Below are 13300 nucleotides of genomic sequence, written 5' to 3' on the forward strand. Positions count from 1 at the left end.
ATTTTCTTTCTTTCATTTGTTTTTCTTCCTTTCTTTTCATCTAAAATCGGACTAATTATTATATTTTCAAGGGCGGATTCGTTTGTTTCCTTTCTTTTCATCTAAAATCGGGATATCGGAAAGACTGAATGGACAGGGAACCCATCTTTTTTTTTTTTATTCCGCAAGTTTCTTTCTTCCTTCCTTCTTTTTTTCTTAATGCCTTTAATGAACAAAAGTGATGTAAGATTGACTATCCCTCAATATACTCAAACATGTTAAACATTCAAGTTAAGTGATATAGGGGCTTAAAAGTGTGATTTCATTTTAAACTTTTTTAAAATCTTTCGACAGCCATGGTGTCACCGTGTCTATGATTTATTAAACATTTTCATACAAAAGAAAGATGGCTGATTTTAATTTTTTTTTATCAATGATAAGAATCTGGTTAAATTTTAGAATCCATTGATTTTATATATATTATACAGATTCCATTGATTAATAATAGCACACCAGTCAATGATTAATACCAAAGAATTCAATATAGCCATTCAGCTATTGTTCCTATTATATAACGTGACATTGCGCTAATCACCTTGTCAAGTGGACAATTGTTATGATATCCTTTCCTGTATCGTTTATCATTATTTTATTATTATAACCAATATAGTTCCCCAAAAAGGTACATGTACTTATTTTGTTAGATGAACAACTAAGTAAATAATAATAAATCAATAAATGATAAAATATGTTATGATAATAAATAAATAAACAGCCTATAAATACATAAAAGATACATTATAAATACATAAGTAACAGAAGAAAGAGAATAATAATAGACTAATAATATAAACAAATTAAATTCTCCAATGTGACTTTTATTATAATACAAATAGTCCGGCTTATATCAATAATAAAACCACAGTTTATTTATAATAATATTAATAACACCTATAATAATAATAATATAATAATAATAAGAAGAATAACAAAAATAATAATAATAATAATAATAATAATAATAATAATAATAATAATAATAATAATAATAATAAATAATAATAATGACACTACTACTACTACTACTACTACTAATAACAATAATAATAATAATAATAATAAATAATAATAATAATGACACTAATAATAATAATAATAATAATAATAATAATAATAATAATAATAATAATAATAATAATAATAATAATAATATACAATTCTGATGATAGAAAGCAAAATTAAATCTTCAGAGCAATAATTTCCTCCGTTTTGACAGTTGTACCGTCCGTGATCATGATGCAATATTGCAATTTAGTTTTACGTGTTGACTTCGCTCCCGTGATACGTTCATGCTCATTTCAAGGAAATTCCTAGTTTGCGCAGGCTGCTCAAACTCGGAAATTCGGCTGTTTGAGCATGCGCATATCAAAGAAATTCCCAGTTTGCGCACGCTGCTCAAAATCGGAAATTCGGCTGCGCAAACTAGGGAATTCGTTCAAATGCGCATCTTAATTAATTACGTGCGCAAAGTCGAGATATCACTGAAATGAGCATGCTCAAAGTCGGGAAATCACTACTATGCGCATGCGCAAAACGGTGCGTCCTTTCTTGATATATGGGGTCTCACATAGCTCCAGCTAGGTAAAAATACTTACTCTGAGTGGGTAGAATTACATGGTGGTATACTTCAGGGCTGTATCATAGGATATATTGCCTTTTTAGGCATGATCAATGATGCGCTCACTGAGATTTATGACAAACAGCATGCACGTTTGTGTGTTGACCAGTGTTGACGACTTAGGTGAAAATAGAGCCATTGATGACGTCACTGAGGTACAACAGTGTTTGGAATCTCTACATGAGTGGTTTGTCAATACCATGTAAGGTAATTCAGCCATTTGGCTGTTATTTGAATGTTTTAATAAAAATATCTGAACATAATATAGAACTTTAAAATAATTTAATAATTAGGCCTAGGCCTACTGCATTCTTTCGATTTTCATTATTCAAAGATAAATATTTTCATTATTCTTAGGCCTAGGCCTATATGGACCCTAAGTTCAGAAAACTTAATCCTTATTACGAACATTGAACATTCGTAGGCATGTAGGCCTAGGGGCTTATTTAAAGTTGGAAATAAACAAACATAGGCCTAGGCTTAGTTGTAAAGCAAGGCTTATCAAAATAATCATGTTTTACAATTTTTCTTATCGCTTTTCTTTCTCCAACTTGTAAAAGTTGTATAGCCTATGGGACTTTTTGGGTCAATTTTGGAATGGGGGGGGGGGGCGTCCGCCGTACCCTCGGCCCCACTGGTTACAGGCCTGCAATATCACATACCAGTAGGCCTATTTATCAAAATAAAGCCTACATTGAAAAAACATGTAAATAGTCCTAATTGATATGATGCAAATCGATTTGAACTGAAAGAGGGGAGGAGGGCGCTAAAACATAAAATGGAAATTCCCTGATCCCTGTTGTTTCTCTCTCCCCATTCCCACTGCCGTGTGATCGTTAATTTTTAGGGATCAGCGAACAGCATAGCAACCCATTACATTGTTGACATTGACAACCGAACCCGGAAGTTAGGTTTAAATACGGGTTTACGGAACTTGAAGTTGAGTTTCAAAATTTAGTTTTATACAATACGAACGTAGTAAAATTTTGTTTAAGGATTCAGGAAGATTTAAGAAGACAAACAACACGAGATGACGCTGTACATGCCACCACTCTCTAAGAAAAAGGCGGTGGAATCGAAATTTAAGTAAGTTGGTCGGACAAGTTTGGGAGTAAAAATTATTATAAGCTTAAAGGGGCATTTCGTGATCCACAGCCTCATCCCCACTTTTCTCAAAAAAAAGTTGAGATTTTTATATCACTGGAATACTCTGGCTACATAATGTTTATGTACAAAATATCAAAATATTTCTTGCAGATTAATTCGTTTAGCAAGCCAAAGATATCGCGAAATTTGAATTTCGTTCTGGTGCACCAGAACGAAATTACAACGTATTGTCTATGGAGCAGTGTAATACACATAATCATGCATAACTCGCAAACGCAAAATCGGAATCAACTGAAATTTTGGGAATATGCTTTTTCGTGGATATGTACTGAAAAATGTCATAAAAAGAGGATGCTAGGATCACGAAATACTCCTTTAACATCATCATGATCATGAACATTGTGAATCATGTAATGATTTTCCAAGACAAGTAACCTCATCTTTATGCTGGTGAAGTTGCTTTTGATGAAGAGATTCCTACCGACAAGGATAGACGTAAGATGTGCACGTAAATAGACTAAATAGTAGCAGTGCATTTTTCCTCTCACATTTTGAGTCGCACTTGTACTGTAGAAAAATTATCAAATTCGTGGACATCGTGGAACATTCAACTACGCTTGTTACTCCGCGACTAATCATGCTAACTACACGCGCGGCGTACAACGGCAACGCTACTCTCTGGCGTCCATATTAGGCTATCTGCGTGCAACTGCTTACTACGCACAGCCACGCAAAGAGTATGTTCCACGATGTCCACGAATTTGATCATTTTTCTATAGTACCAGTATCTTAATACTAATTATAGAGAGTTTGTCCGTCTGTCCGCGCGCTATCGCGTGAGTTTGTCCGTCTGTCGCTGGCGCTATCGGCGTGCACGCGAGCTATCGGCGTGCTTCGCAGAGTGCGTCTGTGAGCTATCGTGTGCTCGGAGAGCGTGTCGCGGAGGATACCAAGTAAGCGTCACCGCTACAAAACAAAGTTGTGTCAAGTTGGGTTTTGATCAATAAGAAGAGACGCAGGCCTATATCATAGTAGTTTGAAAGGTCAGGGCGGGTATATGGGTAACGGGTGTTTGGTAATAACAGAGATAGGCCTATTATGAGAACCACCCAACCCGAGAACCGCGAAATCTAGTTTATAATAAGTATGGTATCTTACGTGGTGCATGCCATGGGTGAAAACAATTGAAGGACTTTCATGCAAAGGTTTTGCCTTTTTTTCTCAATGCAATACACATAAAAAGCAGCATCTTTTTGACAGAATGCCTTGCTTTGTGCAATTGTATTTTTTTCATACGCTTCTTCTGCTTCTGATATCACCAAAGTTTATTCGGTTTTTATATATAGGCAAAAATTATTTGTTTTTTTCATCGCGCGAGTCCGTCTTAATTAACTTGCACTTGTGGGTAATTCAAACTAAGTCGGTACTCGCTGCTTCACAGCTCGACATGACCTGGCAGGTTTTCTGGCACACTGTCGCACCCGGTGCTCCACTCATGGCAAGCCCGCTCATCCCCCTCAATTGCGTTTCACCACTCTGCAGCTTGATGCCGCAGCTTTGCTGCTCGTCCCTCAATCACAAGTAGTCTTTAACAAAGACTAGTAAAGGGGCACTTCGTGATCCACAGCCTTACCCCATCACTTACATGTACTCCAAAAACGCTGAGATCTTTATTCCTTCAGAAACCATGACTACAAAATGTTGTGTACATTCCGAATATCACTGAAATTTTGGAAATGATTTTTTTTTTATGGATATTGACCCATATCCTAAAAAGGTGCTAGAATCATAAAATACCTCTTCTTAGGCTGACGAAAAAAAGAAACTGTTCTGGTGGGCGGACAGACCTTTGAAGCCGGGTCGGTCGGGCTGCCTTTTTTTTTTGGAAATGACCCAAAATATCACTAAAATTTGTAAATAATTTGCAATTTGAGAAAATACAAAAAAAAAATTGTTCCTGAATTTTCCGAAATTTGGGTCGCCATTCATTTGTACAGGAAAATTTTTTTCCCAAGTCATTCAAAATCTGGGTCGGTTGGGCCCGTAGAACAGGATTTTCTTTTTTCGTCGCCTTATATGAAGAGCTTAGTTTAAAAACCCCTTACATCCACTTGCCAAATTTTGAGAACACATCAAAAAATCATTTAAAAAAATCACTGATTTATGGGGGTTTGCAACAAAAGCAGTTTTTGGTAGGATGCTCATCCTACCCAAGCATTAAGCATCCCACCAAAAACTGCTTTTGTTGAAAACTCCCTTATATCAATGATTTTTTTGATGATTTTTTGATGTGTTCTCAAAATTCGACAAGTGGATGTAAGGGGTTTTGAAACTAAGCTCTTCATATATTAATGCAATGGAGCAAATAAATCTTTAAAAAATCAGTGCATGTTAGAGAACAAACCAAAAGTTCAATGATGTCCTAGAGAGTAAACAAAAGTCCTCCTGTTGGGGCGCAGGGAGGGATCAAAACTTACTTTTGTAAAAATGTGTTTGAAATCTCAGTCCAAAGAATTAGATATGGCACCAGATATGAAACATATTTTGTGATCAAACATTTCCTAACCTTGCACATGCTTGTATACATGGATACACGGATGAGGGGCTGAGGGCTACTGTCACTGTACAGAGTCACTGTGTACATGTATCATATGCTATGGGTACTCCAGTTTACTTTTGAAGCTATTTCAGTTTTGTCATGATTCACCACTGACCAATTTTGTTATTTTTTTTTCTCCAATTTAGCCCAGACACCAACAGAATCTTTAGCAATTATGATGCGAAGCAAACCACGTCAGCCAAATCTCACAATCAGTCAACTCATGCAGGACAGCGCCATCCAGCAGGGAGAAAGTCACGCATTATTGGCCCACCGTGTCAAAACACACCACACCCTGCAGATGTGAACTTTCTCATACAAGACTGCAGACTGCTTCATGAACCAATATGCCATGTGAAAACTAAAGTCAAGATATTTTCTGAAGATGATAAACACTGGTGGCCATCAAGGACTTCTGAAGAGCCACATAACATTCCGATATGCTGTGAGAGCTCAACAAATCGAGCAGATTTCAAGAAACTTGACAAAGTATCACCCTCTCCGACAAGACATGGATATAATCCACATGCAGCTCCATCCAAAGGAATTGGTAAATATTGCAGTATTACAATAGTAATTGATTTGCACGACTCTGAGTAATTCATACCGAAAAAAAACCTTACAATTAGGAAATTTGAATTTCATCATTTGAACAAGAACTCCAGTTTCACTATGCATTTGTTCTTGCTGGAATGTATAGATACATGTACATGCATATTGTGAAAACTTAGATGCCAATTAAAAATGATACCAAAAACAAATTAGTAGCCAAGCAGAGCTTGGTGCCTGACTGCCTGCATGCTTGTAACAATGGGACTGTACAAAATATTAATGAGTGAATGTTCTTAGTCATCCAGTAGTTTCAAACAGAGTTTTGGAATTAAATCTATTACTGGAACTTACTTTTTGCAACTATTGCTACGTTGCCACGTGACCAGTCCAACGGGTCAGTTGCCTGATGAAGTCTGGTGTTTCCTGATGCAACGTAGCAATAGTTGCAAAAAGTAAGTTCCAGTATTAGATTTAATTCCAAAACTCTGTACAAAATATTGTTTAGGCCAAAAAAAAAAAAGGTTTGTCTCAAAGCTTGCGCGTGCATTTTAAATTTTAGTTTTTTCCGGAAAAACTCAGATTTTTTTCTCTCAAAATACCATAAAAATACCAAGTCGGGAATAAAAATAAATTGCATTTCGCATTTGTTTTCAAACCACTCGTGAGCTTTGAGACAAACCTTTTATTTCTTTGGCCTTATTATTACAAAAGTGGTCATGCCAGGGCTCCAAATTGGCGAGGCACAATGGCAATTTGCTCAAAATGGCCCTCTAAAATTTAAGGGGTAATTTTTAATAGAAAGTAGCTACTAAAAGGACTTGTTGTGCAACACTGGGGTGCACTGGCTGTTTTTAGGCAATTTAAATGTAATTTTCAAACTTGTCACTTCATAGGATGGGGGGGCACAAGGCTATAATGATATGAGAAGCAACTATTTTTGTTATGAATTATTTGAGTCTATTTCTTGGCAGAACAATGAAGATGGTATTTGACAGAAGACCTACATGTTATGATATGATAATGTACAGATGATGTCTTTCTGATGTCCATACATATGCCTTCAATCATAATAACACCTGTTTTCCATTGTAACCTGTTTAGTTCCAGTAAACCACCTTCCAGCACAGAATGGTCCCAGGCTGCTTGTAGAAAGAATATCTTACCAGCATGCTTATGACAGCAGGAAACCATCAAACCTACCACAAAGAGGAAAGGTGAGGGACTCACTTAATTTACTTTTTCTATTTTATGGTTTATCATTTTATGCATGACAAATAAAAACACCAGAAATAATGTGAGGGTGCTGTGTTGTGTTCAATTCTTGAAAGTATAATTTTGGTGCAATGGTTTGCATGGAGTGTCGCCAGTCAGTCAGCCCAGGCTCATCATGATCCAAGCAATTTGTTTTCAACCTGTTTTCAAAAGTAACAAGTTAAATATATATAGACATTGGGGTCAAAAATACACCCCAAAACATAGGTGTAGATCGGGAGGGGGGGGGGGGGTAATAATCCTCCCAATATTTTGCCTCAAAATGTTGACACCTGTATGTGGGTTTCTGGCCAACCCACCAAATTAAGCTCATGGCAATTTTTTTGTGCTCATTTGTACCATAAACATATTCTGTCGCCAAAAGGAGCTGGATTCACTATACTTCAAGAAATTTTTTCCAACCCCATCCCCCCAAATCTCAAAAAGAAATCTACGCCACTGCCCCCAAAAAGTAGTGCTATAACAGGTTTACTGTGTTTAAATCATACTTTTGAATAATAGACGTTTGTAAAATGTACATATGGCTTAAAATGAAGCTTTTCATTTGAAATTATTTTCGGATTGGCAATTGAATGACCTCATTGCCACAAATATCTGTGCTCCCTCCACTCATCCATGACAACATACCCACATGAAAGTTAGGGGATTCAGCAGATATGTGCAATTATGTACTTTAATGTTGCATTGTTTTCATTCATTAACATTCCTGCTTGGTGGGTATTTTATACAATCATTTTATATTTGGAACATGTTCAAATAAATTCTTTTGTCTTTTACTATTAACAGTTGCATGGTAATTTTGTATGGGATGTTCTACACCCTGTTGATCCATCATCTTCAAGAACGTCTTCCAACAAGTGGAATCGAACAAACTCATTCCCATGGGAAGCTTCTGCTTCACCAAAAGCTAAAATGGTTCAAGTGTCACCTACTATGGCTGTGTTAAAACCTGAGACTAGTAATAATACACGACAGAAAGTTGTTGGACTAGGAGCTACAGTGGACACATCAGTGGCAGTTGCTTCTGGTAGTTCATTATCAGCTGTAACAAGTTGAATTACAATGAGACTATACTTGTACATTAATTTCAAGTGCAATATGGCAGTGAAAGGAAGTTAAATTTTAAAAACCTGACCCTACTAAATTTAATTTAAGACTGCTTTCCTCTTTCTTTTTGAAGTAATGTGTGCTGTTTATTCTGTTGTACGTTGAGCGTACAATAGTGATGCCATCATACACAAACAATTCCCTTATTAGATATTGTTCATCTTTCTCTTGGAATTTAACTTAAACATCTCATAAAGTTTATAGTTTCATTCAAAGATGTCAAAATTTGCTGGCAAAAATGATTTTATAGGGAGAGAGGGAGTATTAGCCTATTATTTCTGAATAGCCCAGGGATGATATCAATTTTAAGGTTAGAGAGGACCTGACATGGCCCGATGTGAAAGCTACAGTACATGTACAACCACATTCTCAGGATTATATGCTTTACAATAGCAACAGAATAAAACAAAAAGAAAATGTTTACAAAGCGAAACCTGCACCATGGGGCAGGTTTACCATTTAATGGGTCAAAGTTGCCCTAAGGCCGTGTGTCCTGAACTCGCCACCCTTAGCGTTACATGACAAATATTATGAATTTTTACACCAACCGGGTTTCTAATTAGATTATCTCGACAATCATCAACCCTAAACTAGCAAAAGTATACATTTTTGGAAAGCTGAAGGCATAAGCAATTGAAATATATACATTTCAACTCATTATACAGGGTGACCTGCAAGATATACAGGGTGGAATAAAAAAGATTTTGATAAAAAATGGGTCGCTCAATGCATTGCTTATTACCAACTTATAGTAATAAACTGGAAGTAAACAACATTCATTTGGTTAGAGAATATGGAGAGTCAACTGACTTTGGAAGAAACCAAAATCACAGCTGTTTGGTAATCTCGGAATATAAGGTGTCCCAAAGTATGTTAGATTTTTTACAATTCAACATATTTTGAACCTAAACATTTCCCCTAACCCATACAGAAAAAATATGTCCATATTTAGATTCCTCGTCAAATTTCCCTTCAGAAAATCTATACTTTGACTATGATAGGATAAGTAATTAAAATTTTACAGTAACTTTTAGATTTTGAAGACATCTGCATTACTTACTACAGTGTTTAATATGACAACGGGTAGTTTTGTATGGAAAAGTTTGTATTTTCTAGACTAAACCAATCATAAATGATTAAAAACAATTAGTACAATTGTTTAGCTGTAAGGCCATGAGTCTTTTAGATGCCAAATAGAGTCCGAATCCAATTTACAGCCTTTACAGAAGCAGATTACGCACTAAAAATACCAATCCCATAGAGTTTGTGTGTACCACATCCCCCACCACCACATCCCCCACCACCGCCACCCTGCCCATTATGAAGCACAGTGTCAGTATTAAAAAAGTTCAAGTATTTCTTTTTACAGGGTTGAAAGTGCATTTTATTTAGCAATAAAATGAGACCACAAGCATGACAATAACATCTTGCTTGACAGAGATAACATCATTTGTTTGGAGTCGACTTTGGCAAAATGTAACGTCGCCACCTTTTTTTGGTGGCGAGCTCAAGACACACGACCCTAATCCAAAATAAAGTTAAAATATTGCATTAACAACATATTCAATGCGAATGTTTGGTAAGAGAATTATAGACAAGTCTTTCTCTTCCGGAGTTTAAATTTATTGGAGGGTACAATGTAGTTTTGGGCAAATCCGCCACAGGAAAACATGTGACGGACATGCCCCATCCTCAAAGGGGTGCATGTGCCCATTGTGTACATCTTTGTATTTACATCAGGGTATTCAAAGTACTATTTGAATGAAAAGTTCATAACTGCATAAATTCTTTGACAAATGGTTTTTTGCCCAATACAGATTTCCATTAAAACCATTTAATTTATGAGAATAAATTAGACTTCAACACTAGTTGTTTATTTAAGCTTAAATTATTCCTGTTTTATTACTGGTAAGTTTGGATCTGCAATTCTACATATATTTATGTACCGATGACATAATCAGGGATGTAAATGGGCAACAACTACAGATTAGTTTCTTCTTTGATGGAAATTATCTTGAAACATTTCTTTTATATACAGCCATTACATGCCAGGGGAGAGAGAAACAACAGGGATCAGGGAATTTCCATTTTATGTTTTAGCGCCCTCCCCTTTTTTCAGTTCAATTTACATACTATTTTATATACAAAATTATACAATTTAATTTCAATACATGAATTAAAGTGAGCTGTTTGTATATTTTATTACATGCTCTACTACTATATTACATACTTCATTATTATATTTTTGTTCATCGATTGGTTAAAAGTGGATCACATGACAAAAAATGATTCTACCATCAGTACACCCATCCGTAAATAGTACCTCTAAGCCGTAAATAGTATTTTCAATGTCCCGGATGAGCCGTAAACAGTACCTCCAAACCAAAAATAGTACTTTCGACATTATCTTCCATAGCCGCTCATCTGATGTGACAGAGCAGTTCTACTGCAATACTGTGATTTCACACTACCGACTTGTTCCATTTGTTTTGAAAGGCAAAATATATGTTGTGCTTAAATTTGGCTGTTCACTCAGGATAGAAGCTGGAGAGTTCAAATGTCCAATAATTTTCTCCAATCAATGAACAAAGAATATATCAATGAAGTATATGAAACAAATATATACTGCCTTTATTCGAGGTTCTAGTTAAAACTATGGGCCCAAGATGAGATCAATAGTACTATTATTACACCTCATATATTTTCATGAGAGAACGACACCAATTCATTGGTCAATCCCAACTTGACACAACCCAAGTAGATTGACCTATCCCCAATATGACCTATCTTACAGGACGATAGTATTCCCTCTATTCACAATATCATCATCCTCAGAAACAAATGTTCATACTCTCTTTCATAAGCGTGTTTTCCGTGTTGGACTTGGCATTTTATATATCATCATGGTTCTCTGTATGATAAAACGGGATTTAACCTTTTTATTATGGCGACATCCATGAAAAGAAGTCCTTCACTGTCCAAAGCAGATATGGCAGAACTAATTCTGCAAAAGGATGCTTGAAACACCCATTTTACAATTCACAAAGCTGTGAAGCTGTTCAAGACATATTGCGAGGAGAGGAGCTTTCTCTAACCCAAAGCTTAACTTCAACAGACAAGCACAAACTTGTCTTGATGAAGACCATAAATTAGCCTAGCCGAGGGGCCTATAAGCGCCTATTTTCTTATCAAATGTTATGTATTGTGTCATGCTCTCATAAATATGTATGAGGTGTAATAAAACAAATACTACATGGTATTTTCAGTGAAATAGGGTCACTATTTAGGCCTGTAGCCAGTAACTCGGAAAGATAGCTTCCCCTATTTCCCTTCAAACCATGTAGTATTTGTATACTGTTGATTTCACCTCAGGGCCCATACGCCCCTCAGGAAAATAGTACTATTGATCTCATCTCGGGTCCATAGTTTTATCCAGAACCTCTCATGGCAGTATTATATTTGTATACATGTAGTAGCAAGGACTATTTCAGCTGTTTTGATTAACTATAATATTATATACCTTAAAATACTTTATGGAAACAAACTAACATACGTATATAAGATTATACAAACTAGTATTGAGCCCATAACATTTTATAATTTTATTATTCTTTAACCCTAACACACTTCCATGTAGTTTAGTTGGAGGTGCACACGTTCCTGCCCAGCTGAAACGTAAGACCCCCACCAAGTGAAGGGTTAGATTAAATTACAGTTAACACACATTTTAGGCAGCACATCACTTAAAATTTTTCATGACAAGTAGTATTCTTTGTGAGAAACAATGCTTTCAAATCCAGTCTCGCCCTCTTTGTAACAAATTACAATAATAAATTTAGAGTTAGGAAACACAGTCAGGGTTCAAATTCAGTCAATTTTTTTGCATAGCTGTTTGTGCGATGCAAAACACATGTTTGTATAGCAGTTTCCAAATTTTGCATAGCAGTTATTTTGCTATGCAAAAAAAGAAAAAATGCGTAGCATTTTATGATGCAATATTTATATTTTGCGTTATGAATCTACCGTCACTTCTGTCATTGTCATCAAATCTCGGCTATAAAGCCCCAGACGATCACATGTCACGCTCGAGGGCAGAGTTTGAGGGCAATTAGCAAATATAATTATATGCACGAAGCAGGATCATAGCATTTGAAAAAAAAAGGGTAGTCCTATACTTTTACCGCGAGGAATGAGCATTGAAAAATAATGTTGCAATTTTGCAAACCTGGTAAAGTCGCTCCACGACCATAAAGAACAGCAAAAATACCACAGATGAAAAAACCCTTCAAAAACGATAAAACCAGATTAGGTCTTCAGTAAACTTTTCACCTAATTTTTGTTCAACATTATCTCGACATTATCTCATCCCCGTAAAAATATTGCAAGCTTCCGAAGGTTGCTGATCTTATGGTTTTGGTAACTCCCTTCACCAGGAACACGTGTTATGATTTTGTGTATAGTTAGTGCGTGCAATGGCGACATTCTCTCGCATAATTTGGGGGGGAGTAACGCTAGTAAACATAAGCATGACATAAGCAATCAACCACGACAGATTCCGCAATATGCTACCCAACCACACCACTCCACGCCATACATAAATTCTCCCAGTCACATTTCCCCAATATGAAATTTAAAAAAAGGTAAAAGTTAATTTTAATTTTACTTCTTTTAAAGTTTGGCAGAGGCGGGGTTCGAACTCACAGCGCACCACACCGCTTTGGATATGCTCTATGAGCCTAGCGCCTTAGACCACTCGGCCACTTGTCTTGATGGAATCCTTTTGAAACTTATTTGAAGATATAATCGCAACTTCAATATAGGCCTACCACGTGACAAGCAAATGCAGAAAACGTACCATATTTTGGAATTTTATTTCCTAAAAACATTAATGTGTATTAATAGCGCTCAATTGTTGTTAATCCGAAAATAAACATGATAAATGCGCGTCTATACACCCATCCGACTTCGCCATTACTGCGGTGTCCCCGATGTAAAACTGCGGTGTC

At 36.1% G+C, this 13300-nt stretch overlaps 1 protein-coding gene and 1 long non-coding RNA gene across 2 annotated transcripts; one reads left to right on the plus strand and one right to left on the minus strand.

The window, feature by feature from the left end:
- The first annotated feature begins 2541 nt into the window (after positions 1–2541).
- Positions 2542–8540, plus strand: LOC140152612 (uncharacterized). Its single transcript, XM_072175025.1, has 4 exons — positions 2542–2743; positions 5510–5913; positions 7017–7129; positions 7974–8540. Exons 1-4 carry the CDS (start codon positions 2688–2690, stop codon positions 8241–8243), a joined length of 843 nt encoding a protein of 280 aa, XP_072031126.1. The 5' UTR covers positions 2542–2687; the 3' UTR covers positions 8244–8540.
- Positions 8541–9869: 1329 nt separating this feature from the next.
- Positions 9870–12261, minus strand: LOC140152614 (uncharacterized). The gene is made up of 2 exons (XR_011859036.1): positions 11734–12261; positions 9870–11583 (listed from the first exon to the last, which is right to left on the minus strand). It is a non-coding gene; the product is annotated as an uncharacterized lncRNA (long non-coding RNA).
- Positions 12262–13300: the final 1039 nt, after the last annotated feature.

This window comes from Amphiura filiformis, chromosome 5, assembly GCF_039555335.1.
Source record: "Amphiura filiformis chromosome 5, Afil_fr2py, whole genome shotgun sequence".
In the NCBI taxonomy this organism is placed as follows: Eukaryota; Metazoa; Echinodermata; class Ophiuroidea; order Amphilepidida; family Amphiuridae; genus Amphiura; species Amphiura filiformis.